Genomic DNA, 26,006 nt, shown 5'->3' on the forward strand with positions numbered 1-26,006 from the left:
AACACAGAGAGACAGCTAAGAAAAGTAAGATAACCTGGGCAAAAGGGCTGATAACACTGTGAGGGGAGAAACAAGGAAAGCTTGCTTACAGATGCACTGCAATAACAATCAAATGTGTGGGAATGGGCGCCTTCTGATCCTTGTACCCTCCCCTGGTGTTGAGTGCCATGGATACCGAACTCCCCACCCCTCCCGCCTCCTAGGACGGTTTGGGGAGGAGGATGTAGACCTGGGCGCTGATGGCAGCAAGTTCAGCATAGGGACTCTAGCATCCATCTGCCTTTCTTGAACCTCAACATGTCTGATTGCTCCTCCTTAATCTGCAGCATCTCTTTCTGTGTGACACACTCTTGTTCCCTGCATGCTCTCCTGTCCTCCCTGTCCATGTCCAGGTTCTCAGACAGTGTAATCGTCCATGCTCTGAGCTCCGTCTTGTCACTCTCAGAGGCACCCATTAACTCATTGAACATGTCCTCCCAAGTCTTCTTTTTCTGCCTTGTAATCTGGGAAAGTCTTTGTCACGGTGTGGAGGATGCGCCGATGGACAAGGTTTCAGCTGCAAGGAATGCAAAGCACAAGGGTAGTATTGACAATGCATACATTGTTTCTGGTGCAAAGTTAATTTTTTTTATTAAAAAAATACCCCTCAGTACACTTCACTGCAAGCCACAATGTAATCACAACTGCTAGCTCTTGCAAGAGTCGGTTTGCTGCTCTAGCCATGGTGAGTACGGCCATGAGGAATGGGCGAGAGGTCTTGTGCAGCTGCTTTTGTGACACATCCTTGGGATCACAGGGTGGAACTTGAGAAAAGTCTCCTTTCCCTTAGTAACCTGGATGGTGCTTGCGGACAGGCACCAGTGTAAAGCTCCCCAAATAGTTTGTTTTTTACAAAAGCGACACCGGGGGGAAGGGAGACAAACAGGAAGCCACCACATACACCCTTTTTTCCCCCCAATGCTGCTTGCAATACGTGGTGATCCCTTCCAACCACAACCACAGCACATTTGGGAAAGCATTGTTGTGTGAACCAGATTTCACCGAGGGGGTGGGAGGAGGGATAGTGAATTACTTGTTGAATTGTTTGCGCTTAAGGGCTAGCATTGAAAACTTCCCCCATTTCCCCTCGGTGACCTTATGCGATATCACTTTCCTGAGGTTAACAGAGGTGGCAAGGGAGCAGATGCTGCAATCGTCTGGGTACAAACCTGGTCCTTATGCTGCAATGCTGTGTGCTGCAATGATGCCAGCAGAGTTAATACTGGAGTGGCGTGGGAAAGTGTCCTACCGTGGTGGATGAAATAAGGCAGCCTTTCCCAGAAACCTTCTGCAAAGGATTGCAGAGTACAGTACCTCCATGAAAGCTTCCTAGAGATCTCCATGGAGGATTCCCGGGCCATCCCCCTGCACACAAACAGTCTTTTTCAGAGAGCACTCTCTGCATAGCTGGAGTGGCCACCGATACCCACTACACCTACTTTTTTGTTCAGATTAAACATAAAAAATAATAGCATGTAACCCCTACAGTTTGATTGGCAATGTGTAGTCACCAGAGTTGCCTTCCCTGGTATCATGCTCTGCCATTTGGTCCCGTGAAGGAATGGGCTCCAGGGTTAAAAACATTCTTGGCCATCAGGGGGAATAGATCCTCCACTTGCCTGCCTCACATTCTCCTCCTCCTCCACTTCTCTGTCAACAATGTCCTCCTCGTTGTTGCTTGAGGTCGCGTGGGGCTCCTGGGAGGTATCCACGGAGCGTTTTGGGGTAGTGATGGCGTCGCTGCTGAGAATCGCGTGCAGCTCCTCATAAAAGCAGCATGTCTGTGGGGAAGAACCAGAATGACTGTTCATCTCCCTTGTCTTCTGGTACGCTTGTCGAAGCTCCTTTATTTTCACGCAGTACTGCTGCGTTTCCCTGGTGTAGCCCTTCTCCCCCATGCTCCGCGCAATCTTGGCATAGATGTCAGCATTTCTTCTGCTGGATCGGAGCTCTGCCTGCACAGACTCTTCTTCCCACTCAGCAATAAGATCCACCATCCCCTGTGTACTCCATGCTGAAGTGCATTTGCGGCCTTGAGTCTCCAGGAGCTCTCCACACGATCTCTCCATGCTGATCAAACAGGAAATGAAAATTCAAAAGTTCCTGGGGCTTTAACTCCTGGAAGCCAATTCATTCAAATTACACAACGCAGTGTCTACGCTATCTCCATGTCGACGTGTGGATGTCGAATCAAGCACTACGCCTCTCACAGAGGTGGAGCACAGAAGTTGATTTTATGGGCCCCTTAGGTCGGCGAAAGGGACTGGGTAGTGTAGACATAAATTATTAGATCGACTTAACACAGCTTATGTCGACGTAAGTTTGTATTGTAGACCAGGCCTGAGTCAAATCTGGTCAAAGGACTGAATTTTCAGACTCAAAATTAATCTTTCTTCTTCAAGTGCTTGCTCATGTCCATTCCAATTAGGTGTATGCTCACCCCGAGCACCGCTGCTGGAAAGTTTTTCTCTCAGTGGTATCCATTTTGTCAGCTCTGGTGCCTCCTGGAGTCGCGCCCTCATATCGCTGGTATATAGGGCCTGGCCACACCCTCAGTTCCTTCTTACTGCCTGTGACAGTCGCTGGAACTGCTGCTTGTCCTTGCGTTTTTCCTGCAAGTACCTCTCACAGTCGACTTTGTTGATTATATATAAATAGTTCTTTATCTTGAGTTTCAGTTAGTTAGTAGCGGACCCCGCTTAGCGGGGTTAGCCCTTCCCCGGCACCGGGTATGCCTCGGTCCCCGTGGTTCAAGCTTGTGTGTCTTGCCATAAGCCAATGCTGGTTAGTGACTTGCATTCCAGCTGCCTCAAGTGTCTAGGGGAGGTTCATGTTCAGGAGAGTTGTAGGATTTGCAAGAGCTTCAGACCCAGAATGAAGAAGGACAGGGACACTAGAATCAAGTTCCTCCTTATAGAGGCAGCGCTTGGTCCCCCTTCGGAGCTGAGTCATGTTGTCCCAACACTGAATACTTTCACTTCAGTATGAAGTGCCCTGTCGTCTCTAAGGGAGATACAGTGCCATTCCACTATGGGCTGGGACTCCTAGCATTGACACTCCTCTCCAGTGCCAAGGAAGACAACTCTGGCACAGGACTCTCGACACTGCTCTCCATCACCAATGCCAAGTAAGAATCAGAGAGAAACTGGCCTGGGAGCATTCCCCAACCTCAAGGTCTGCAGGGCATATTGATGCTGACAGAGTGCGACTCGTGCCTGGCCATTCGGAGACACCAGCGGTGCGTAAGGTACTGTTGACTCCAGCCCGGGAAGGGCGCCATTGAATCCAGCACCTTTGGACTCTCCGCCAAGAGTGAGTCATCGGAGTTCGACAGCCCTAGCGCTACCATCCACACCGGAGGCATTTGAGACAGTGAGGGAGTTAACGTCCGTCCCAGTACCACGATCTCCCACCATTTGGGAGCTAACACTAGCAGCACCAGAGGCGAGGGCCGCTGCAGCACCGAGACCCCAGGTGCCATCAAAGAGCAAGCCGGCCATGATGTCACAGCATCAGTCACCTCCCTCCCGGCATCGTTCTCCCACAGGAGCAGACACCACTCCAATCGGCAATACCCAGTGGCTGAGATGAGTCAGAGTATCCCGCCAACATCCTGGCCACCAGTGCAGTGGTAGATGCCATTATAGTGGCCATTCTGGAATCTCTGGACTTTTCAGCCAGTCCAGGGTCCACAGTCCCTGAGGTCCTACTCTGTTGTATCAGAGTTAAGAGCTCCCACACCACCTACCTTGGAGCAAGGACCAAGCATTGGTGCCAAGCCTGGTACCGAACTGCAAAACCCAGCACCACAGGACCCAGCCACTGCAGAGGGCAAGGAACAAGGCCCCTACCGATACAGGCATCCTCCTCCTCCTCCCCCAATGAGTTAGTGCCGGGGACAAGTATGGCGCCTTCCCAGGACCACTACAGGGTATACCAGGAGCTCCTCAGGAGCGTAGCCCGGTGGAGCAGATCTCTGAATCTTTCCATGCCCTGGTAGACATCTTAGCAGCTTCAGGGCCATCGTGGGTGGCTCTGCCTTGGAACGATACCATTTTGGACCCCATCAAGGCCTTATGGCAGACTCCTGCATTCCTCCAACCTACTGTAAAGAGGAGGGAGAGAAAGTACTTTGTCCCTCCCAAAGGGTACGAATTTCTGTACATATATGCCCCACCGGGCTCGTTGGTTGTTTCAGTGGTAAATGAGCGTGAGCAGCAAGGGCCGACTCCCAAGGCCAAAGATGCCAAAAAACTAGACCTTTTTGGCAGGAAGGTGTACTCAACTGGCGGCCTCCAGCTCAGCAAGCCCTCCTGAGCCAATATGATTTCAACTCCTGGAGTGCAATAGCGAAATTCAAGGAGCTTTTGCCTCAGGAGTCATGAGGCGAGTTCTCAGCCCTAGATTTAGAGGGGAAATCGGTGGCAAGGAAGTCACCTTCAGGCAGCTTTGGATGTGGCAGACTCTTCAGCACAATCCATGGCTTCAGCTCTGATCATGAGAAGAAGCTCATGGCTTCAATCCTTGGGGTTGCCCTGTGAGGTGCAGCAGACTGTGCAGGACCTTCCGTTTGAAGGCAAGTTGCTCTTTTCTGAGCAAACGGACTTGAAGTTGCATAGTCTGAAAGACTCCAGAGCCACCCTGAAATCCCTGGGGTTGCATATACCGGCTCCTGCCAGGAAGCACTCTAAGCCCCAGTCGACAGCCCACTTCTACCAACCACAGCAGAGACAAGACTATAGCAGGAGATGGAGTAGAGGCTATAAGAGAAGTCCTCTGTCCCAGTCCTAGTCTGCCCCGGTGCCTGCCTCCCTCTTCCTCCTCCCGTGCCCCCCTCCCCTGCGCCCTCCCGAGACAATCTGCGGGGTCTAAGCAGGACTTTTGATGGGATGTACCAGGACAATGTGTGGATCTGATTTCTTCTATATTTGTGGACTGGTTAGGATTACAGGCGTGCTTCTATCAGGCGTGGGCCCGCATTACCTCAAATCTCTGGGTGCTACGCACGATAGAACTGGGATATACCCTTCAAGTCAATTGTTCACCTCCTTCCCACTCTCCCTTCCCGTCCCTCTTCAAGGACCTTCTCACAAGCCACTTCTGGCCCAGAAGGTGCAGTCGCTTCTAAGGTGGGAGCAGTGGAAGAGGTTCCACCGGAGCTAAGGGGGTCAGGGGTTCTACTACATTTGAACTGCTGGCAATGTGCTCTCTGCTCTATCTGTTCTGGAAGGTGTCCTTCCTGGCCACCATTACTTCAGCCAGAAGGGTCTCAGAGATCCAAGCCCTTACTTCAGAACCACCATACACAGTCTTTTTCAAGGACAAGATGCAGCTGTGGCCCCACGCGGCCTTCCTGCCAAAGGTGGTCTCACAATTCCATAGTAACCAGGATATCTTCCTATCCTATTCGTTATAAGAAGCCACATGCTAACAGGGAGGAACAGACACTCCATGTGCTGGATGTTAGGCATGCACTAGCGTTTTACATAGAAAGGATTAAACCCTTTTGGAAATCCACTCAGCTCTTTATAGCCATTGCAGAGTGAAAGGCCGGCCAGTCTCAGCACACAGAATCTCATCGTAGATCACTTCCTGTATCCGCACATGCTACAACCTAGCAAAGGTTCCAGCTCCTCCACTGACAGCCCTTTCTACAAGAGCCTCAAGCATCATCGGCTGCGTTCGTGGCCCAAGTTCTGATTCAGGACATCTGTAGGGCAGCAACATAGTCGTCAGTCCACACTTTTGCATCCCACTATGCCATCACCCAGCAAGCTAAAGACAATGTGGGTTTCGGCCGAGCAGTGTTACAGTCAGTGTGCCAATGAACTCCAAACTTTCCACTGGTGCAGCTGCTTGGGAGTCATCTACATTGGAATGGACATGAGCAAGCACTCTAGAAAAAACGGTTATTAGCCTTCTGTAACTACTGTTCTTTGAGATGTGTTGCTCATGTCCATTCCAAACCTCCCCTCCACCCTTTTGTTGGAGTTAGCTGGCAAGAAGGAACTGAGGAGGCAGCAGGTCGGTGGGACCCTATATACCACCAATATGAGGTGTGACTCCAGGGGGCACCAGAGCCAACCCAACTGAAACCACTGAGGGGAAAACTTTCCGGCAGCGGTGTTCGGAGCGAGTAGACACCTACATTGGAATGGACATGAGCAACACATCTTGAAGAACAACAGTTACAGAAAGTTAGTAACCGTTTTTTTTCAAGTTCCTAAGTAACTTAAATACATCCAGCTTAAAAGCCAGATGTTGATTTGAGAAAACATAGCATCTCATAGGAGAACAGATAGGCCACAAGTATTCTGACCATCAAAGCAGTATTCTGTGTATTAGAAATGTTGAGAAATTTGGCTTCTAGGAAACTACTAATGCTCAGGATGCACAAATCAAAGAAAGTCAAACTCAAATAGTGATTTTAATGTATGTGTGCTCTTGAGAGCACTAGTGGGCATGAATGTGAGGTGCATTACAAAGAGTGTTCATGGGAACCACCAATGTTTATCAGCAGGGCTTCTAATTTGTGAAATTCTTCCTCTCAGTAAAGCTTTTTAAATTAACATTATACCAATAATGTATTGGATATATTAAAAAGCGTTCTATGAAATCACATGGGTGATGTGTAATACATAATTTACAGTGCAGAATCATAATGAGAAATGTTAATATTTCAGCCAGAACTGAGCCCTTTCACCTCTGATCCCCAAATACCACTTCGTTCTGTCTCTTATTTGCAAAGGACAACTTATCCATAATGCCTAACTAAAAGTTCATTTTCATGTAACATGTTTCTCTTCCTGGAAGGGCAAGAGGATGCTCTTGTGTAAAATCTGTTTAAAATGGGGGTCAAAAGTCTCACTATTATGAAAATCTAAACTGTGAAAGGTGAATTGCAAGTAATTTTTAAAACATAAATATAGAATTAATATTTCAAATTGTGCGAGATTGCACCTTGTATTTAAAGAACAGCACTTTAACCCTCTGCTCCCAGTGCACTGGCTCCATTCTCCATAAGGTCTCTTCGATGTCACTACATGTTATAGTATTACAGTAAAACAAGAGCTGTGAGCCTATATAACTTATCCTTACTAATCAAAGCATTCATCACATAATCCCATGTTTACATAATTTACAAAAATTGCTGTTCACTTTTAATAGTTAAATAGATTTGCAAATAATTAGATAAAACATATGTCCTTGAACTGCTGAGGTAGAAATCAGCAAAAGCTATTTTGTGTAATAATCTCTTGCAATCATGTTGTTACCATGGAAACCTTACTTTACTGTAGCAGTAATCTTGCTTTTTCATAATAAGAATTGGCAAGTTCCATATGTTTCAGTAATTACCATAGCATTGCTTTCATCGTGTTATGTTTAATGAGAAGGTGATTTCAGTATAGAACCTCATTTCTAATAGTCTGTATACCTTGTCTCTCTGTTCTGGGCTAAAACGTGACAGACAAGTTCTTAGTTCTGAAGTGGATTTTCAGGTTATTTTAAGTAAAAATGCTAAAATTTATGGTTTTCCCCGCCACTTCTTTTGCCTCTCTCTTAATGGACTTTTTAAATTTCTAGTATTTCTGATGGGTTCCTCAGGAATTACTTCCACAGTTCTCAGCCCAGCCCTCATGTTTGCAGTTTTGTTGTAGCTGTGTTGGTCCCAGGACATGAGAGAGACAAGGTGGATGAGGTAATATCTTTTTTTTGGACCAACTTCTGTTGCTTGAAGGGACAAACTTTCAGGCTTCATAGAGCTCTTCCTCAGGTCTGGAAAAGGAATCTAGCATGTCCAAGCTAAATGCAAGGTGGGACAGACTTAGCATAAGCACTTTGTAGATGACCACTTAAAATGAAATGGGCAATTAACACCTCTGCAGTTGCAGGACAATGGCGGGTACATAGGCAGCAGGGTGTGTTACAAGTTGTTGTAATGGGCCATAAAACCCATGTCCTAGGCTTTGTCTGTACTACACAGTTCTGTTGACAAAAGTCAGGTTTTATCGTCAAAGCAGTGGAGGTATGCACACTACAGTGCTACTTCTGCTGACAAAACTCTCTTGTTTTGCCCACAAAATAAAACCACCTTGACAAGAGGCGTAGAACTTTTTGCGACAAAGTTACATCAACAAAGTGCCAGTGTAGATACCCCACTTGGTTATGTTGCTGTAAATGACCTCCAGAAGATATCCCACAATGCCTAACCTGACCACTCTCATCAGCAGTTCGAACTCTGCTGCCCTACACCCAGGTACATAGGCATCTGCCCCTCCCCCTTTAAAGGCCAGGGAATTTTTGAAATTCCACTTCCTGTTTGCTTGGTGTGGACAGCTCCATGAAGCAAATACTCTCCTGCTTGGAGCACACCTGAATTGCTGGATTTGCTGGCACTGTGGGGAGAGGAGGCTGTGCAGTCCCAGCTCCGCTCCAGTCATAGGAACTTTGATACCTATGGGCAGATTTCTCTTGGCTTGTTGGATAAGAGCTACGAACGGGACACGCATCAGTGCTGTGTGAAGATAAAGTAGCTGAGGCAGGTGTACCAGAAGGCAAGGGAGGCAAACCATCGCTCTGGTGCTGCACCGAAGGCCTGCCGCTTCTATAAGGAGCGGGAGTCACCTCGGCAGCGACCCCACCTTCATTGCCAAGAGACCTGGGGATACTGGGGGGGGGGGGAGAGGGAGGGGCTGGAGACAGCGGACAGCAGACTCAACCCTAAGGACAAAGTGGTGAACAAGAGGGTCGAGTTGGACGACAAGATGGGACAGTTGACAGGGTTGTCTAGTACCATGGTGAGCCAGGACCTCTTCTCCACCCAGGGACAGTGAGAAAGTGATTGATATGTTAAGAGAGGTGTGTGTGAACTAACAATCATACTTCTGTAGAAGCACAAGAAACAATACACAGATGTGACATTCACAAATCGGCAGAGCGCCTCTGCCAGATAAGGAAGTGACCAAGGCGGAGCAGGGAGGACATGATCCAAGAGGTGCTTCAATCCTCAGAAGCCATAAAAAGAGAACGCAGGGAGTGGAGAGAGACCCTGAAGGAAAAATTTTAAATGGAAAGGCAGGACAGAAAGGAGAGTGAGGAGTGCATTGTAAAGGACCAGGAGCGGATGATAAAAGTGATGGAGGAGCAAACAGAGATGTTGAAGTCCCTAATCACTCTCCAGGCAGAACACATGCATGCTTCCCTCCCACCTCAGCCGATACAGAACTGCTTTCCATGTCCTCCCCAAACTCCTCCCTTGCAACTTCCTGGAACATCTCAGTACCCCGTTCATGCCACCCCTATCGGTCAGCTTCCAAAATGATAGCTGGACTTACACACAGCTATGAAAGTCTGTACTGCCCTTCATTGTTATCTGCCTTCCCACCAAGCCTTTCATGTGTGTTGTTAATTGGTATTTAATAAAAACAAACTCTCTGAAAGATAACCAATCTTTATTTGTGTCCGACATGTGGTGGTTGCTGTTGGTAATAATACATAGTGGTGATCATTTGCTGACTACAAATCCCAGTCAGGAATCATCACAATTTTCATGCAAGTCAGCAAGTTAACAAAGCATGGCAGAGTGCTGTATAGAAAGACTTACATTACTAGGGCTCATTATCAAAATATTGCCTCAAAACCTCCCTGATTCGAATAGCCCCCAGTTGTGCCCCTCTAATAGCGCTGGTATCTGTCTGCTCCATTCCGGGGGAAATTTTTCACCCTTAGCCTCACAAATATTATGGACCATCAGCAGGCTGCTATGACCATGGGAATGTTTTCCTCGTTTTGGTATAACCTGCCATAAAGGCAGCACGAGTGTACTTTTTAGTCTGACAAAGGCGCATTCCACGGTCCGCTGTGTTCAGCTGCTCCGTGAATGCCAGAAGTAATCTGGTGGTGGTTCTTTCCATGACACACAGCAGGTCAGGCAATTCTGATTCCTGTTCAGATTGGGTGCTTATGATATACTGCATGACCATCTTCAGTGTATTCATAACAGTGACCACAACAGTAGAGAGTGGTGCGGGATCCATCCTTTCACACAAAGATGGCGGGTGCACAATAAACGGGCCATTGAAAAATGCCGCAAAATGCAGTCGGAAGCCCATGAATGCTGGGACAGAAAGAACTGCATCATGAGACGATCCACTCCGCCGTCCCACAAATCCTAGCTGCAAAAGGTGTCAAGTAGGACCGTGCACTGCTCTCCTTGTCGATGCTGCAGTACCAAGTGTGGATGCACTCTGCTGACAGAAGGAGCATAGTGTGAACATACACAAGCAATTTAATTATACCCATTTTGATTGTCGGCTTAACTTGCGTCGACAAAACTCTGTAGTGCAGACAAGGCCCGAGATGGTCTCTCTGTGAAACTTGAAAGCTTGTCCCTTCCACCAACAGAAGTTGGTCCAATAAAAGATATTACCTCATCCACCATATCTTTTTTAGGTATCATGGTAGATGACCAAAGGAACATAAACTCTAGTGTAATACCATAGCTCATGATCCTTGGAAGGATCCTTGGAGAAATATAGAGTAGAAGTAGGGAGGTGATATTGCCTGTAGCGTTGATGAGACCACTACTGAAATACTATATCCACTTCTGGTGTCCACACTTAAAAAGGATGTTGGGAAAAGTTTAAAAGGATTCAGGGAAGAGCTACAAGAATTATTTGAGGTCTGGAAAATACATCTTACAATGAGAAGCTAAAGGACCTCAGTCTATAGTTTATTGAAGAGAAGCTTAAACATGACTTGATCATGGTCTCAAAGTACCTACAAGGAGAAAATATCTGGATTCTTTAATCTAGCAGACAAAGGTATTTTAAAAAAAAAAATCTAGTGACTAGAAAGCTGAAGTTAGCTTAAAAAAAAAACCTGGAAATTCAGCACAGATTTTTCAGTGAGGGCAATGAACCATTGGAACATCTTATCAAGGGATGTGGTAGATTATCTATCCCTTGAAGTCCTTAATTGTAATTTTCAACTGATTTTAGTTCAACCACAGGTAATTAGGCTTGATATGTGAATTAGCGTTTGGAGTTCTACTGCCTGTGTTATGTAGGAGGTCAAACTAGATCAGTATCATGGTCCATTTTTAAAGACTGCTCAAGACAGTCTGCCGACCTAGGCAAAAGTTCAGTCTGCCATCCCCCTCCTATTCCCAGAACAGAAGTTCTCAACTGGGGTAGGGGGGCGTGCAGTGAGCCCAGACGCACCTCCATCGTGACGGAGGGACAGCTAGGCCAAATTTGAGTTAATGGCATTGTAACCTGACATGCGGTGTTGCAGTGCCATTCAGGTTGGCCCTGGTTTCCCTAGGCAGAATATGCTGCCCTAGGCAGCTGCCTAGTTTGTTTATAACTTATCCATTCTGGTATTAAAATCTGTGAAATTGAAACATCTAGTCTGGGTAAATGGTCCCTTAAAGGGTTAAGATGTTTCGTTAGTTGTTCATGGAGTCAATGTTAAAACAGCTGTTAAATGAACCAAAACATATAAAAAGTACATAATTTACTGTAAGACAACATTGAATCTAATTTATAGTGTTTTTAATGGGATTTAAATTTTCTCAGTCCTGATCTGCTTTAGGAAACTGTCAAAATGGCAGCTTCATACTTTGCTTCTTTTTTTGTACTTTATATACTGTAAAAGTATATAGTGAAATGTACGGCTTAAAATCTTTTTATTACAATTTCCCTTTTAAGAAACTTGAGTGTCCTAGCTTCTTACAGCAAATAGAGCATTGAGAGTACTTCACTAAAACTTTACATTGTGGTCTGAATTTTTTGTTCTAATTTTCAGTATGTCATTAAACACTTATTACTTACTTTTAGAACAAGAAAGCCAACTGCTACAGTTTGACTCCTCTACAAAAAAGTGTAGTTAGAAAATCCTGATGCATGGGAAAGTATTCCACTGAATATGTTTCTACTCTGTAGCTTTTAGATCATCATATAGGCCTGATGGCTTATAAATCCTTAACTATGTGAGATGTTAATGGGTATTGCAATATATATGTATAAAATTATACCTTATTAATGTAATTTTTAAGGACTTTGTTTCTAGGTGTTTCTTGCAGCAAAATATTACCATTAGTAAGACTGATTTGACAATATTGAAAATGGATTCTAATACAGTGAACAGTGATGTAAATGATTAGTTACCTAGTGAGCCTGCTCACTTTACAGCCAGGCTTCCACCTATTCTGGGACTTGCATTAGCACTTCATGTTTCATTTAATAGCTTAGTCCTTAAGAGGCTCATAAATTGCTGATAAACAGTACTGGCAGACTATTTCACTTCATACTTTACACTATTAATAACAAGGATCACATTTGAATAATATGCTGTGGAAATGTAAATAGAAGGAAGTCTCCAGAGCCTATTGTTAACTTACTATGTTTAATTATTACAGCACTTGCTGCTATACTTTATTGCTTTGTGGAGGTTCAGAACATTATGTTCAAGGATATAATTTATTATAATCTGCTACATTGGATTCAGAGCGTTGGTAGGTGTTTGTACTCTAGATAGATGTGCGTTCTGTTTAGTGTAAGTGTAACAGTATGTACTTATCAGTAAATGAGGCAACTGCTGCCAACATTTTAATAAGCTAATTGGGCTTTCAGATTTTTAAATGTTAAAATGTTCTTATGGTCAGCCCATACACCTTGGTTTTTAATAGCAATGGGCCTATTACGACAGGACCAAATTTGAGATGATAAGGCAGAACCTGTGTTTCTACAATTTATTAATTTTGTGTGTGTATTTCACTGATTTTAATAGCCTGTTAGGAGTGATGTAGTAACACTGAGTAGGCGTAGCTGTTTTTGTAAGCAAACAGTAATTTAATTGTCTTCAAATATAATTAAACCCGGTGAAATTATAAAAAAGATAGTAGCATTGTGAATTTGTGGATAATTAGTTGAAATTGATTTGGCTTGTACTTTTGGTAACTTAGTTACAAAAGAGCGGTGCATGTCTCTATCGTATCTATTTTTACAAGCCAGTTTACTGATGGATTGACCAAGGCTCAAGGCAGTAAAATGAATACTGGAAGGCTACAGAACTGAGTCAGTGACTGCACACTACTGACATGATATTATTGCCTAATAACCCAACATTGCTTATAAATATCAGCAAGAGTTACAGCATTATGAAGAGTATTGTGGTAATTCAGTCTTAATACAGGGGGGCCTGGTAAATTTCCCAAGATTCAACTAGGGTAATGGATATCATGAATATAAAAATTCTTAAACTTGCATATCTCCAAGATGTTCATCCTATGCTGTAGATTATAAAGGTTTCATATGTAGCAAGGAAAGAAATGAAACACTTTGCATAAAGGTATACTTTCCCCTGTGTAAACTGACCTTAGTGTACCGATTTCATTAATGGAGAAAGCAGGTATCTCTATAATAGTTGTACTATTTATATATTTTCTATAAAATCACAGTAGCATTATTATAAATTGTTCTGGATTATATATTTATCACACATGACTATTTTTCAAAATTCAAAATCAGTTGCTGTTTTAGCTTACAACACAAGTTTGACACTGAAATTTTATTGTTTGCTGCAGTCGTGGATCACTAATTTTGTCTACCTGTGTAAAGACAGTTTTAAAATTGTAAATGAATATTGGTTATTGCTTTATATGTGACACTTTAATATACTAATTGTATTTAATGGCCTACTAAGATGAGGTGATAAAAACTTGAAAGACCTTTCTCAAGCACAGTATGGCAACGTAATCTAACTGATAAGTCCAAAGGGCAGTAATAAAAGTCAGTCATGAATGTTTGCTGTAGTAATTGATGTAGCTGATGTTTCTGCTCCTAGGTGAGAGAAATGGCTGCTACCACACTGAGTGGTCTGCTACAGTGCAACTTCCTCACTATGGATAGCCCTGTGCAGACTCACTTTGAACAGCTCTGCAAGACAAGACTACCAAAAAAGAGAAAGCGAGACCTTGGCACAGTGGTGGATACCATTCCTTCTGCAGGTAAAGACACTGTCTCAGAGAAGCAAACTCTTAATTAAAAAACTGGTTCAGTTACTTTATTTACATCATCCTTAGACAACTCAGATGGCTAGAATAGGCCCTGCAGTTAAGGAGGAATCTTCAAGCAATATACATAAAGAAACAGATCTGATGTGTATGCAAATATTTATAATACTTAAATGTTTATAAACCATCATGACAAAATATTTTTGTTTATACATTTGACTTTTTTCCTGTATGTTTGTATTGCTCCTAACACAATGGGGTCCCAATCCCAATTACGTATTTTGGGTGCTGATACAGTACAAACGTTAAATAACAATATACTACTACAGAGCAGGGTTATATGGCTAGATTAATAGGTTTTTGTGGTTTATTCTTATACCTAGGGTGTACTGCTTACCAGTCTCCATGAAAGTACATGTATTCAGAGACTCGTCAAAGAGGAAGTGGTTATTTTACCAGTAAGTGTAGTTCTTTGAGGGTTGTCTTAGCAGTCACACTCCTCATCCACCTTCACCTGTGAGGCACCGGAGAAAGGAACTAAGTTAGAGCTTGCCCTCCCTAGAACTTTCAGTGGCATTAGACTGTATTTACATGAGCCCCAATAGGAACAGTTTACCAGAAAGTTACAGAAAACTGATGTAGGCATTTTTTAGTCCACTGAGTGTAGATATGCAGAGGCAGCCCTTGAACTGGTAAATAACCTCTCCTTTTTGATTCTTCACAAGAGCCTGTAATGGATAGAAGAGGTGGACATTAAGAATTCCCCTAGTATGGATGTTAGTTGCACTTTACTGCTCATGACAACTTACGTTTAATGTGTATTTATTTTAGTACTTTTGGTAAGTTAAAAATAGCTGGAATTACTGAAAGTGAAGTTTCAAGTCTGGCTGTGTTATGGAAACATACTTTGAGAGATTTGTATCCTGCCACATGTATATTACGGTCTTTTCATTGCAGACTTGGTTAAGCGCCATGCTGGTGTGCTTGGACTTAGTGCATGTATTTTGTCAAGCCCTTATGATGTACCAACTTGGATGCCCCAGCTTCTGATGGACCTCAGTGCCCACCTTAATGATCCTCAGCCTATTGAGGTAAAAATAGTCTGATTCTATTTATTTTTTTCTGTTTAATCTAAAACATGTCTATCATCCTTACATTAGCTTCCTGAAGAAAGACACTGAAGGAATATGTGTGTCACAATGTGACATTTTTTCTTCAAAAGTTCATAACTTTGCTAAATCCAAACCTGCTTTAACTCAAAGGCACCTTATGAAAGCATGCCAATTCCTTGCCATATTTCTATTTCTGCCTCAGTCATTTCTACACTAGAGCCAAAAATAAATTAAGTAGAAAGCGGAGAGAGTTTTATTTATAATGGGGAAATTCCCTTACTCTCCTTGTACTCAAAAATGACTAACAGAGTTTTTACACAAACTAAACAAAAAAAAAAAAAAGGCAAACAAAATCATTGGGTAGACACCAGGGCCTATAAAATTGCAGCCTGATAGATGAAAGTACTGGAAACTTTTATGAGCAACTCAAAAAAGGGGCTTTGAATGGAAATACTTAAGCATCTTTGCCTGTACAGTAACTCCTCACTTAAAGTCGTCCCAGTTAACGTTGTTTCGTTGTTACGTTGCTGATCAATTAGGGAACATGCTCGTTTAAAGTTGTGCAATGCTCCCTTCTAACGTCGTTTGCCAGCCACCTGCTTTGTCCACTGCTTGCAGGAAGAGCAGCCCGTTGCAGGTAGCTGGTGGGGGCTTGTAACCAGGGTGGACCGGCAGCCCCCCTATCAGCTCCCTGCTCTCCTAAGTTCCTTGTGCTGCAGCCACCCAGCAGGCTAGCAATCGGCAGTTCAGCTGTCCCGCCCCCCACTGCCGTGTGCTGCTCCTGCCCTCTGCCTTGGAGCTCCTCCCAGAGACTCCTGCTTGCTGCGCAGGGGAGGAAGGGGGGCTAATGTCAGGGTGTCACCCTCCACCCTGCTCTACCCCCTCTCCATACAGAGCAGGGAGGGGACATGGACGGAGAGAGACAGAGAGAGCTTGGGGCAGCAGCTGCTGTCTCAACTTCCTGATCCACTTAAAAAGACAATGCATTTAAGAGTGGGTCAGCTTACTTAAAGGGGTAGTGTGCATCTCTCTCTCTCTCTCTCTCTCACTCACTCTCTCTCACACACACACACACACACACACACACGGTGTGTGTCTGTCTCTGTCTGCTGTGCTGTCTCCCCTCCCTCATGTTCGTGCTGCCTTGATGAGAGGCTACATTAACAACAATGTGTTAACCCTTGAGGGCTCAGCTGAGTGCTAGTTCATCATTTAGCAGCAAGGCATTCCCTGGGAAATATCCCACCCTCTGACTTCACCACCTCAACCAAGCTTCACAATCATCATTGCTATGTACAGTATTAAATTGTTTGTTTAAAATGTATACTGTGTGTATATCTATATAATATATAGTTTTTTGTCTGGTAAAAACAGTTTCCCTGGAACCTAACCCCCCCATTTACATTAATTCTTATGGGGAAATTGGATTCGCTTAACATCATTTGCTTAAAGTCGCATTTTTCAGGAACATAACTACAATGTTAAGTGAGGAGTTACTGTAGCTGTTGCTAGCACTCCAACTATACTGCTGTTATTAACTATAGTGTTTAAACTTTATGGAGGGGAATTTCCTGGAAAGAGCTAACCAGTTCTGCTAGGGCTGACTTTTACTGGATTACAAAAATTAAATCTGGAGAGTGTATATAATTAGTTTGCCTTTGAGGTGCACCAAATGAGATCTATTAAATAATAATAGGAGACGATCCTATTATCATTTAATATATCTCATTTGGTGCACCTCAAAGGCAAAATAACGATATCGCTGGAATAAAGATAAATATCTCTGGAATGTGACCCTAAAAGTTTGATCTCCACCCACTTTGCAAGTTGTATGTGACTGAACAAAAATTATTGTTTAAGCCTTTTACCATCTGTCTGTCCAGCACTGAAAAATCCAGTAGAGCCTGAGCCCCTACAGTAGCATCAACAAGACTGAAAATTGAGAGGAGGGAAGAAAACCATTTTGATCAAGAGTAATAAGAATGTATCATAGGGCTCCAAAGTTTGCAAAACAAAACAAAAAAACAACTAGCAAAGGTTGTTTCACCATATGTAAGAGCCTTGACAACATTGATCTAGAGATATTAGAATTTAAAACTAGTTGTAAATTCTAAAATCTTACAGATCTGGACTGGATGAATTTTTGGGGGTCCATTCCAGACTTCCCAATTGTCTAAACGTATACTAATGCTAGTTTAGGAGTGTCATCAACATATAGAACTACCTGTTCTTCTTCGAGTGGAGTCCCTGTGAGAGCTCCACTTTTAGGTGATTGTGCGCCCTGCGCCTCTAGTCAGAGAATTTCGATAGCAGTACCTGGCTGGGCCGCAGATGCACTCTCGCCGTCTTGCGTCTGCAGTGGCAATTAACTAGTGCTGTGCAGTCCTTTCACCCACCAGTTCCTTCTCAGCCGCCCTTGGTCCGAGTCGGAGCTCCAGCAGTGCGCGCTCTCGCTTTTACCTCAGATGTAGTTGAATTAGATTAGTCAAGTAGCTTAGTGTAGTTAGGTTAGTTGGTTAAGAACCCTTTATTTCTTTTTCTCCCCGTTAAAATTTTTTTTTTTAAATTTCCTTTCGTCCTCTTAAGGGACATTATTTTTCCTCAGAATGCCAGGGTCGCCTGGCTTTAAACGCTGCCTCTCTTGTCACGAGGCAATTCCACTTTCTGATGATCACTTGCAGTGTGTCTGGTGCCTGGGAAAAACTTATGTGCCCCAGAAATGCACCCATTGCCACAATCTTAAGACCCGGATAAGGAAAGTGAGGGATCTTAAACTGAAACTTATCCTAATGGAGAAGTCTCTCCGTCCCGCCTCAGACCCGGGCTCGCAAACTTCTCCTGCCTCCCTGTCACCTCAGGCAGCTTCTGACAGACCCCCCTCCTCCATCCTGAAAGGAAGGGACCTATCTCCTAAAGGACGTGGAAAGAGGAGAGCTAACACTCCACCTACCAAGACCGCGTCAAAGAGGAAACGTTCCCCAACTCCATCCACCACATCGGTATCGAACATGCTGTGGCTTAGTACCTTTGAGTCGGCAGCGATTTCCAGTACCATCAGAGCCGCAGACACTAAGCAGGCAGGCTCTAAGAAGGAGGGCAGACAGAAGACCACCTTGGCACCGTTAGCACAGACAAAGCGCTCAGTACCAAGCAATTTTTCAGTACAAAAGGCAATAGCGCCACCTGCTGGCCCTATGTTCAGTAGCACAGACACTGCACCGCAGATTGCCACGCGATCCTCAGCATGCTTGCTGTCGGCTCCTTTCCTACTGGTACCACAAGGTCCCCTGGTACTCCCACTATTCTCTGTACCACCTTGCACACAGGTACCGTCATCGGTACCACAGCCTCAAGAGTTTCTTGCTCCGAAGGACCTGACAATTGCCCCAGTACCAGAATCATCTCTCCTCAGTACCGATACTTCTTCGGTACTTTTGCTACCACTCACTCCACCAATTACAGCCGCTCCTCCTTTCTCTAGCGAGGAGGATGAAGATGAAGAAGATGGGAAGTTTTCTCCTCCCAACACTCTTCACTTATGCAAGGAAGTGTTCAATCCGCACATCAGGAACGCCCTTAGCCTCTGCCAAGGTCTGAATTTCACGGGTGGTATGCTTACCCCTGGAAGCCCCCACCTATGCCCTTCCCATTTCAGTGGGCATTCTGGGACCCATGGGCAGCTTATAGACCGTTTTACCCCAGATCCCTAAGTGGCACCACAGAGGTACATAGGCACTCTTCACCACAGTCTACAGTGCCACCAGCTGCCCCTCCCAAACAGAGCGTTGAGGAAAGGGAAGACGTTTTAGTTCAGGAGGCAGCTCCTGCCACCTGCACTTCATTGTCACTGGGTGAGACTATTATGCCCCTTACGCCTACCGCTGGAGATGATTTCAGGAATTTCCAGGAGCTCTTCAAAAGAATAGCAGAGACACTCCAGATAACCCTAGAGGAGATCTCCAAGTCGCGTCACAAGCGCTTGGATATACTTCACACGTCATTTGCTCCAACATTGCCCTTCAGATTAACTCAGCAATCATGGAACCTGCCACAAACATCTGGCAGACCCCTGCTATCATCCCACCCACATGTAAGAGAGCGGACAAACAATATTACATCCCTTCAGAAGGGATGGAATCTCTATTCACACGCCCTCAGACAAATTTATTGGTAATTGATGCAGTCAACAAACGGGGCAAACAGCATTACTCTAGAACCACCCCTTATGATAAAGAGGGGAAAAGATTGGACTTACTCAGCCACAAGGCCTATTCATCAGCAACACTGCACTTCCGGATCGCTGATTATGAAGTACTTATGGCGAATTATGACCATACAAACTATTCCAAATTTTCTGACTTTATTGACTACATACGAGAGGACAAAAGAGAACAGTTTACATCGCTCATTTCCGCTCTTGGCTAGAATTGCCCTCCAAGCCTCTTTGGACTCTACTGACACGGCGGCAAGGACCATCGTACACACAGCAGCCAAGACAATACAATAACCAGAGGCGTAGATAGAGACCATCCAGACACAGACTAAGCTCCTCCCAACCCACCACATCTCAACAGTCAACCTCTAAACAGCAGATTTGAAGGCTTGGTCAAGGGCTTACCAGACCTCCCCCCAACTTTTGCTGCCAACACTACCTCCCACCAACCATCCCTTTTACCAATTGTCTAATACCGTTCTATCCAAAACGGCAAACCATCACTTCCGATAGATGGGTACTGGAAATCATCAAGCCTGGCTATGCCCTCCAGTTCCTCTCCATCCCTCCTACTCACCCTCCCATCCTGTCCCTCTTCAGGTACCCCTCTCACGAGCCTTTCCTGAGACAGGAAGAGGAGCATCTCCTACAACTGGGCGCAGTAGATAGTTCTGGTACATCACAGAGGGAAGGGCTTCTACCTGTCAGGAATGGTCACCTGTCAGGAATGGTCTAGATAATACTTAATCCTGCCACAAGTGCAGTGGACTGGACTAGACCTCTCGAGGTCTCTTCCAGTTCTATGATTCTATTCTCATTATTTTTTAACCCGAAAGAAGTCTGGAGGATGGAGACCCATCCTCGATCTCAGGAAGCTAAACAAATTCGTCAGAACACAACATTCAGGATAGTTATGTTAGCTACAATCATTCCAGCACTGGAACAAGGGGATTGGTTTGCAGCCCTCAACCTGAAAGATGCATATTTTCCCATTTCTATACGCCCTATGCACAGGAAATTTCTTCGGTTTGTACTAGGACAGGTCCATTTCCAATATATAATGCTACCCTTTGGCCTCTCCATGGCCCCCTGAGTATTTTCCAAAGTCCTTGCTGTGGCGGCAGCCCACCTTCTCAAGCACGGGGTCATGATCTACCCCTACTTAGACGACTGTCTAATCAAGGCTCACACTTGGGCAGAAGCCATCACAGTCACGCACCAGACAATGTCACTCTTCACCAGTCTCAGCCTACAAATAAACGTCCAAAATTCCACATTAACGCCAGTCCAGAAGCTAGATTTAATCGGCGCGCATCTAAATTCTCTAGAAGCAACAGCATCATTACCTCTTCAGAGATTCACCGCTCTAACGAACCTCATCAATACCTTGGTGCACAGCCCAAGGATATTGGCCAGGACCTGTCTTCAGCTACTAGATCACATGGCAGTGACCACATACGTGGTGAAACATGCCAGAATTCACATGCGCTCTTGCAGTGTTGGCTCAAGATGGTATTCACACCACACAAACACAATTTGAACAGACTTCTGAGTATGCCAATGAAGGTCAAGGACTCACTACAATGGTGGACTCACCCACACAACATCTGCGCAGGTGTCTTTCCTTCAGCCTCCTCCCGAATTGATAATCACAACGGATGCCTCTCTACTGGGGTGGGGTGCCCAACTAGGCAAGCTCACAGTACAGGGAAGATGGTCTCCTTCCTAATCAACACTCCACATCAATGTACTGGAATTACGCGCAATTCGCAATACCTGTGCACATTTCATGCTTCTGATCAAAGACAAAAACATACAGATCATGATGGACAATGTAGCCTGCATGTTCTACATAAATAAACAGGGAGGAGTAAGATCACACTCCCTATGTATGGAGGCCATAAAACTCTAGACATGGTGCATACAACACAAAGTCACCATATCAGCCACCTACCTGCCGGAGTCTCAGAATATCACAGCCAACACATTAAGTCGAAGGTTCTCGAATGACCATGAGTGGGCAATCAACACCTGCGTGATCCAGATCACATTTCAACTATGGGGGTTCCCCGCGATAGACCTATTCGCCACAAAACGAAACAGCAAATGTCCAGTCCCAGAGTGGGTCTGGGATCAGGTGACACACTTTTCATTCCGTGGCATGTATCCCTCCTGTATGCTTTTCCTCCCATCCCATTGCTGTCCAGCATCCTGAACAAGATCAGAATCGATCATGCAAAAGTCATCCTGATGGCACCAGTATGACCCAGACAAACCTGGTACCCATACCTGAAACAGATGTTGTCATGCCACCGTGTCTCCTTCCACTTCTTCCAAATCTCTTCTCTTAGGATGCGGGTCAGACTCTGCATCCAAACCTGGAGTCGCCCCATCTCATATCCTGGCTCCTCAATAGTTCCATGGCAAGGAGATAACTTGTTCTGAGGATGTTAAAGACATCCTACTAAACAGAAGGCGGCCCACTGCACGGGCTACATACCTACATAAATGGAAGAGATTCCACATGTGGTGCCTAAACAAACAAATGGACGCCACCACCTCTCCCATACCAGTGGTAATGGACTACATGCTGTACCTGAAGAAATCTGGCCTTTTAGTTAGTTCCCTGCAGGTGCATTTGGCAGCCATTACAACATTCCATGATGAAGTGGACAGCGTTTCAGTCTTTGCTCACCCAATTACCAAAAGATTCCTCCAGGGAATGTGCAGCCTCTACCCAGAACTCAGAGCCCCAACGCCCCCATAGGATCTGACTTTAGTGCTTCGATCTCTCACAATTGCCCTATTCAAACCCTTGGCCACATGTTCTCTTCTACACCTTTCCATGAAGGTGGCCTTCATAGTCACCATCGCATGGGAGAAATTTCTGCTCTTATGGCTGGACCACCCTATATGTTTTGTTTTGGTTTTTTTCAAAAACAAGGTCACTCTGACCTCACCCCAAATTTTTGCCTAAAGTCCTTTCTTCCTATCAATCAGCCTATCCATCTTCTCATGCTCTTCCCTAAACCTCACAAGGACAGGCAAGAAGCGATTTTCCACACCCTGGACATTAGAAGGGCGCTTGCCTTTTATCTTGAACAGACCAAATCATTCAGGAAAACTCCTAAATTGTTCCTCTCCACCTCGGACTGCTCCAAAGGCAAACCCATCTCTAAGCAGAGACTTTCCAGATGGATTTCAGATTGCATTCAGCTCTGTTAATGACAACATGACCTACAATCCCCCTCAAGGTTAGAACACACTCCACAAGATAAGTAGCCACATCGGTTGCCTTCCTGCACGATGTGCCTATTACCGACATATGCAATGCAGCTACTTGGACATCTCCTTACACATTCATTCAACACTACATCATCGATCAGGTCTCAGCCTCTGACACTCGGCTGGGACACACCGTCTTATTATCCATTCAGACCTAGCTCCGAATTCCCTCTTTTCCCCTGAGGGGAACTGCTCTACTGTCACCTAAAGTGGCGCACCCACAGGGATTCCACTCGAAGAAGAGAGGGTTACTCACCTTGTGCAGTAACAGGTTCTTTGAGATGGTTGTCCTTGTGAGTGTTCCACTACCCATCCTCCTCCCCTCTACTTCGGAGTTCCAATTAATTCCTCTGCGGTAGAGAAGGAACTGGGGGGTTGGGAGCTGCACAGCACTAGTTAATTGCCGCTGCAGGCACAAGACGGGGAGAGTGCATGTGCGGCCCAGCCAAGATTTTTGTCAAAATTCTCCGACTAGAGGCGCAGGGCGCACAATCACCTAAAGTGGAGCTCTCACGGGGATTCACATCTCAAAGAACCTCAGTTCCTGCCCAAGGTGAGTAACCCTCTCTTACATCTGAATATTTGTTATCCCCTTTCCACAGATGTGAAACAGTTTTAAAAATATATCAAAAATTAATACAGATCTAATTTTTTGTTGCCTGCTATACAGATGACAGTAAAGAAAACACTGTCCAATTTCCGGAGGACACACCATGACAACTGGCAGGAGCACAAACAGCAGTTCACTGATGACCAGCTGCTTGTCCTTACAGACCTCTTAGTATCACCATGCTATTATGCCTAAATAGGTAAGGCTGTGTTTATTTTGGTTTATTTAGAAAACATTGCCATTTTATGATATCCACTCTAGCCATCCAGTCAAAGTGAAGGAAAAGGTCCTAGATCCAGGGAAAAGCGTTCCCTCCAAACAAAGTCACTATCAATGCTCAGTGGGGTATCTTCTGTTGGTTGAAAACTCCGCTTTTAGTGACCTGCTGTTTATCTTTATTGTGTATTCCCTTATTTTTGTTTGAATAAAGTAAACTAAAAGGCTAGGACTTCAGAAGAAAAGAAGTTCTATCAACACTCCCTTTGCTCCCAAACTTTCTCAGCCCATAAACTGCCCTCTGCATTTCTGTCAGAGGAGCATCACTAGAGAGACACAAGGTACCTTGAGACTGAGCATACCACATTCACGGTGTTCCTGGTCCTTGTTGATCTGCAGAACAAGGAATCAGACTTGAATTTGAACCCTGATCTCTTGCAGGGGAATGCTATGTGTTGTGACGTGACTGGACCACTATGTCAGCCTGCAAGGGAATTTTTTAATCATCATTTTCTGTAGTATCATGAGAACATGGATGAAGATATAATCTTGTTTTTAATTATTTCTATTTCAGGTTCTTCTTGGAAAAAATGAGGACCTAGAAACATTTCTGCAAAAATAAAGGAAACTCAAAACTAATTTATTGTGTATGGAACTTTTAGTCTTGGAAATCGTGATGCCTAATCAAAACCATTTTTTAAATACAAATATTAGGTCCTAACAGAGCTCTATTCATCACGAATTACAACTCCACAGGGAGTAGCTATGGGAGCCCTGCGTTCTTCCATTACTGCATCTGCGGAGCCAGATCATTACTTGTTTCAAAGCATAATGTCATGGGCCTGCATTATACAACCTTACCACCTTCACTCTCTACTCACTGGCTTACACCACCCATCTCTTCCCATCTCCTCCTTTTTCTTTCTTATTCCATGTGCCCAGTCATTTTTTACATCAGTGGATTTGCAGCGCACACACGACTGCAAGTCTGAACATTCTAAGGGAAGTGCTCCAGTTTTGGTTGACATTTTTTATCTGATCAACCTGCAGGAGCTGGTACCTATGAACCTCAAACCCACCTACTCCCATGACAAGAGGCCAGGAACCTATTTTTCCTCAAAGGATTTTTTTTCACTGCTTGCATTCAAGTACCCGTTAGGTGACAAACTCTGTACCATTTAATCCAGCTGAGAGTTTAAAAGACTACCCTTTTAAATCTTACCTTCTATGGAAATGTAAATATCCATTCTGTCCTCTGCAGCTGAGATCAGTACTATGGAAAGTGGGGCAATTTCCATGGTCTGGCCAAGTTTTAGCAGGTAATCTGACCAGGTGCACAACTTAAACCCATGACCATCTGCAGCTTCCTAAGGGTGGAAGGCTGTGGATCTTTTCAGATGAATAGAGCCCATAGATATTAATTTTTTGCTATCAAGCAATGTTTTAATTCAGAGACTGAAGAGTATGTACAGTGTGTAAAAGCACTGAACTTTTTTAACAGCATTTTCTTATTTAAAAAGACTATTAGTCGCTATTTGGAGAAGCATACCTTGCTTAAATGGAAGACTGCTAAGATTGTGAAAGTTCTGTTTTTGGTTTTGGTTTTTTGCCTGCAACTTTGTTCAGAGACTGATATCTATTGGCTATTTAACGACATGTTTAATATGTGTTACATAGATGTAAAAGACTGTATAAATTGTAGAGGCATTGCTTTGGGAAGACATTGTACAGTTTGCAACCTTTTACATAACATCATTGTGAGATTAATTTGTAAAAATTCACTCTTCAATGTTAATACTGTAGTGCTTCTGGCTTTTGTATCAAATCAAATGCCATTAGTGTTTTTTAAATTATTTTCTTTAGCAAAATATCGTTCCTTGTTTAAAAGGCAGAAATTTTATTTTGTTTTAGTTTTCATTTATCTCATGACTACATCTGATGAAGATTTTAATGCAACATTTGTGGCCATCTCTAAATGCTAACATCACATGTTTTGATGTGATAAGATTACAGAATGCAAGGTACCTCCTACAATGAAATAGTTCACAAGTTGCTGTGTTTCATCTTTCACACAACCTGTACAGTCTTCCTTACAGGAACACTACAATACATTTTGAAATATCTACCTGCTGATTGAGTGACTCAATACAATTTTAAAGCACAGCAGTGTTCCTAGTACAGTATTTACTAAGTGTCAGCACACAGATGTAACCACTGTATAGCGTAGTGCCAAAATTATTTCAATTGTGTACCTAGTTTAAAACCCAATAAATGGATTGTTTGTAACATCTGCATTTTTTGTCTTTCTTGAGCAGAAGTTCACTACTTTCAGAGTCTAATTTAGGATTGTCTACTCCAATTTCTATGGGGTTTTTGTATCAGATCTGTATGCATTGTGGAATTCAACTGAATTCAGGTTTTTTATGTAGTGAGCCTGTGGGTTGCCATTTTAAAATTTTGTGTATAAACAATAGTCTCTTTACCCATCACTGAAATGCACTACCTCAGGGATAG

The 26,006-nt window shown here is 44.2% G+C and overlaps 1 protein-coding gene across 1 annotated transcript in view; it reads left to right on the forward strand.

Annotated features, from left to right (window-relative positions):
- PSME4 (proteasome activator subunit 4) overlaps positions 1-25,782 on the forward strand; it is a 207,189-nt gene extending 181,407 nt beyond the window's left edge. The window contains exons 42-45 of the mRNA XM_026652532.2: positions 13,888-14,050; positions 15,014-15,147; positions 23,337-23,475; positions 24,067-25,782. Coding sequence (XP_026508317.1) covers positions 13,888-14,050; positions 15,014-15,147; positions 23,337-23,471 — 432 coding nt within the window. The 3' untranslated portion in view covers positions 23,472-23,475; positions 24,067-25,782. The remainder of the gene's footprint in view (positions 1-13,887; positions 14,051-15,013; positions 15,148-23,336; positions 23,476-24,066) is intronic.
- Positions 25,783-26,006: the final 224 nt, after the last annotated feature.

This window comes from Terrapene carolina, unplaced genomic scaffold (assembly GCF_002925995.2).
Source record: "Terrapene carolina triunguis isolate 2854851 unplaced genomic scaffold, T_m_triunguis-2.0 Scaffold120, whole genome shotgun sequence".
In the NCBI taxonomy this organism is placed as follows: domain Eukaryota; kingdom Metazoa; phylum Chordata; order Testudines; family Emydidae; genus Terrapene; species Terrapene triunguis.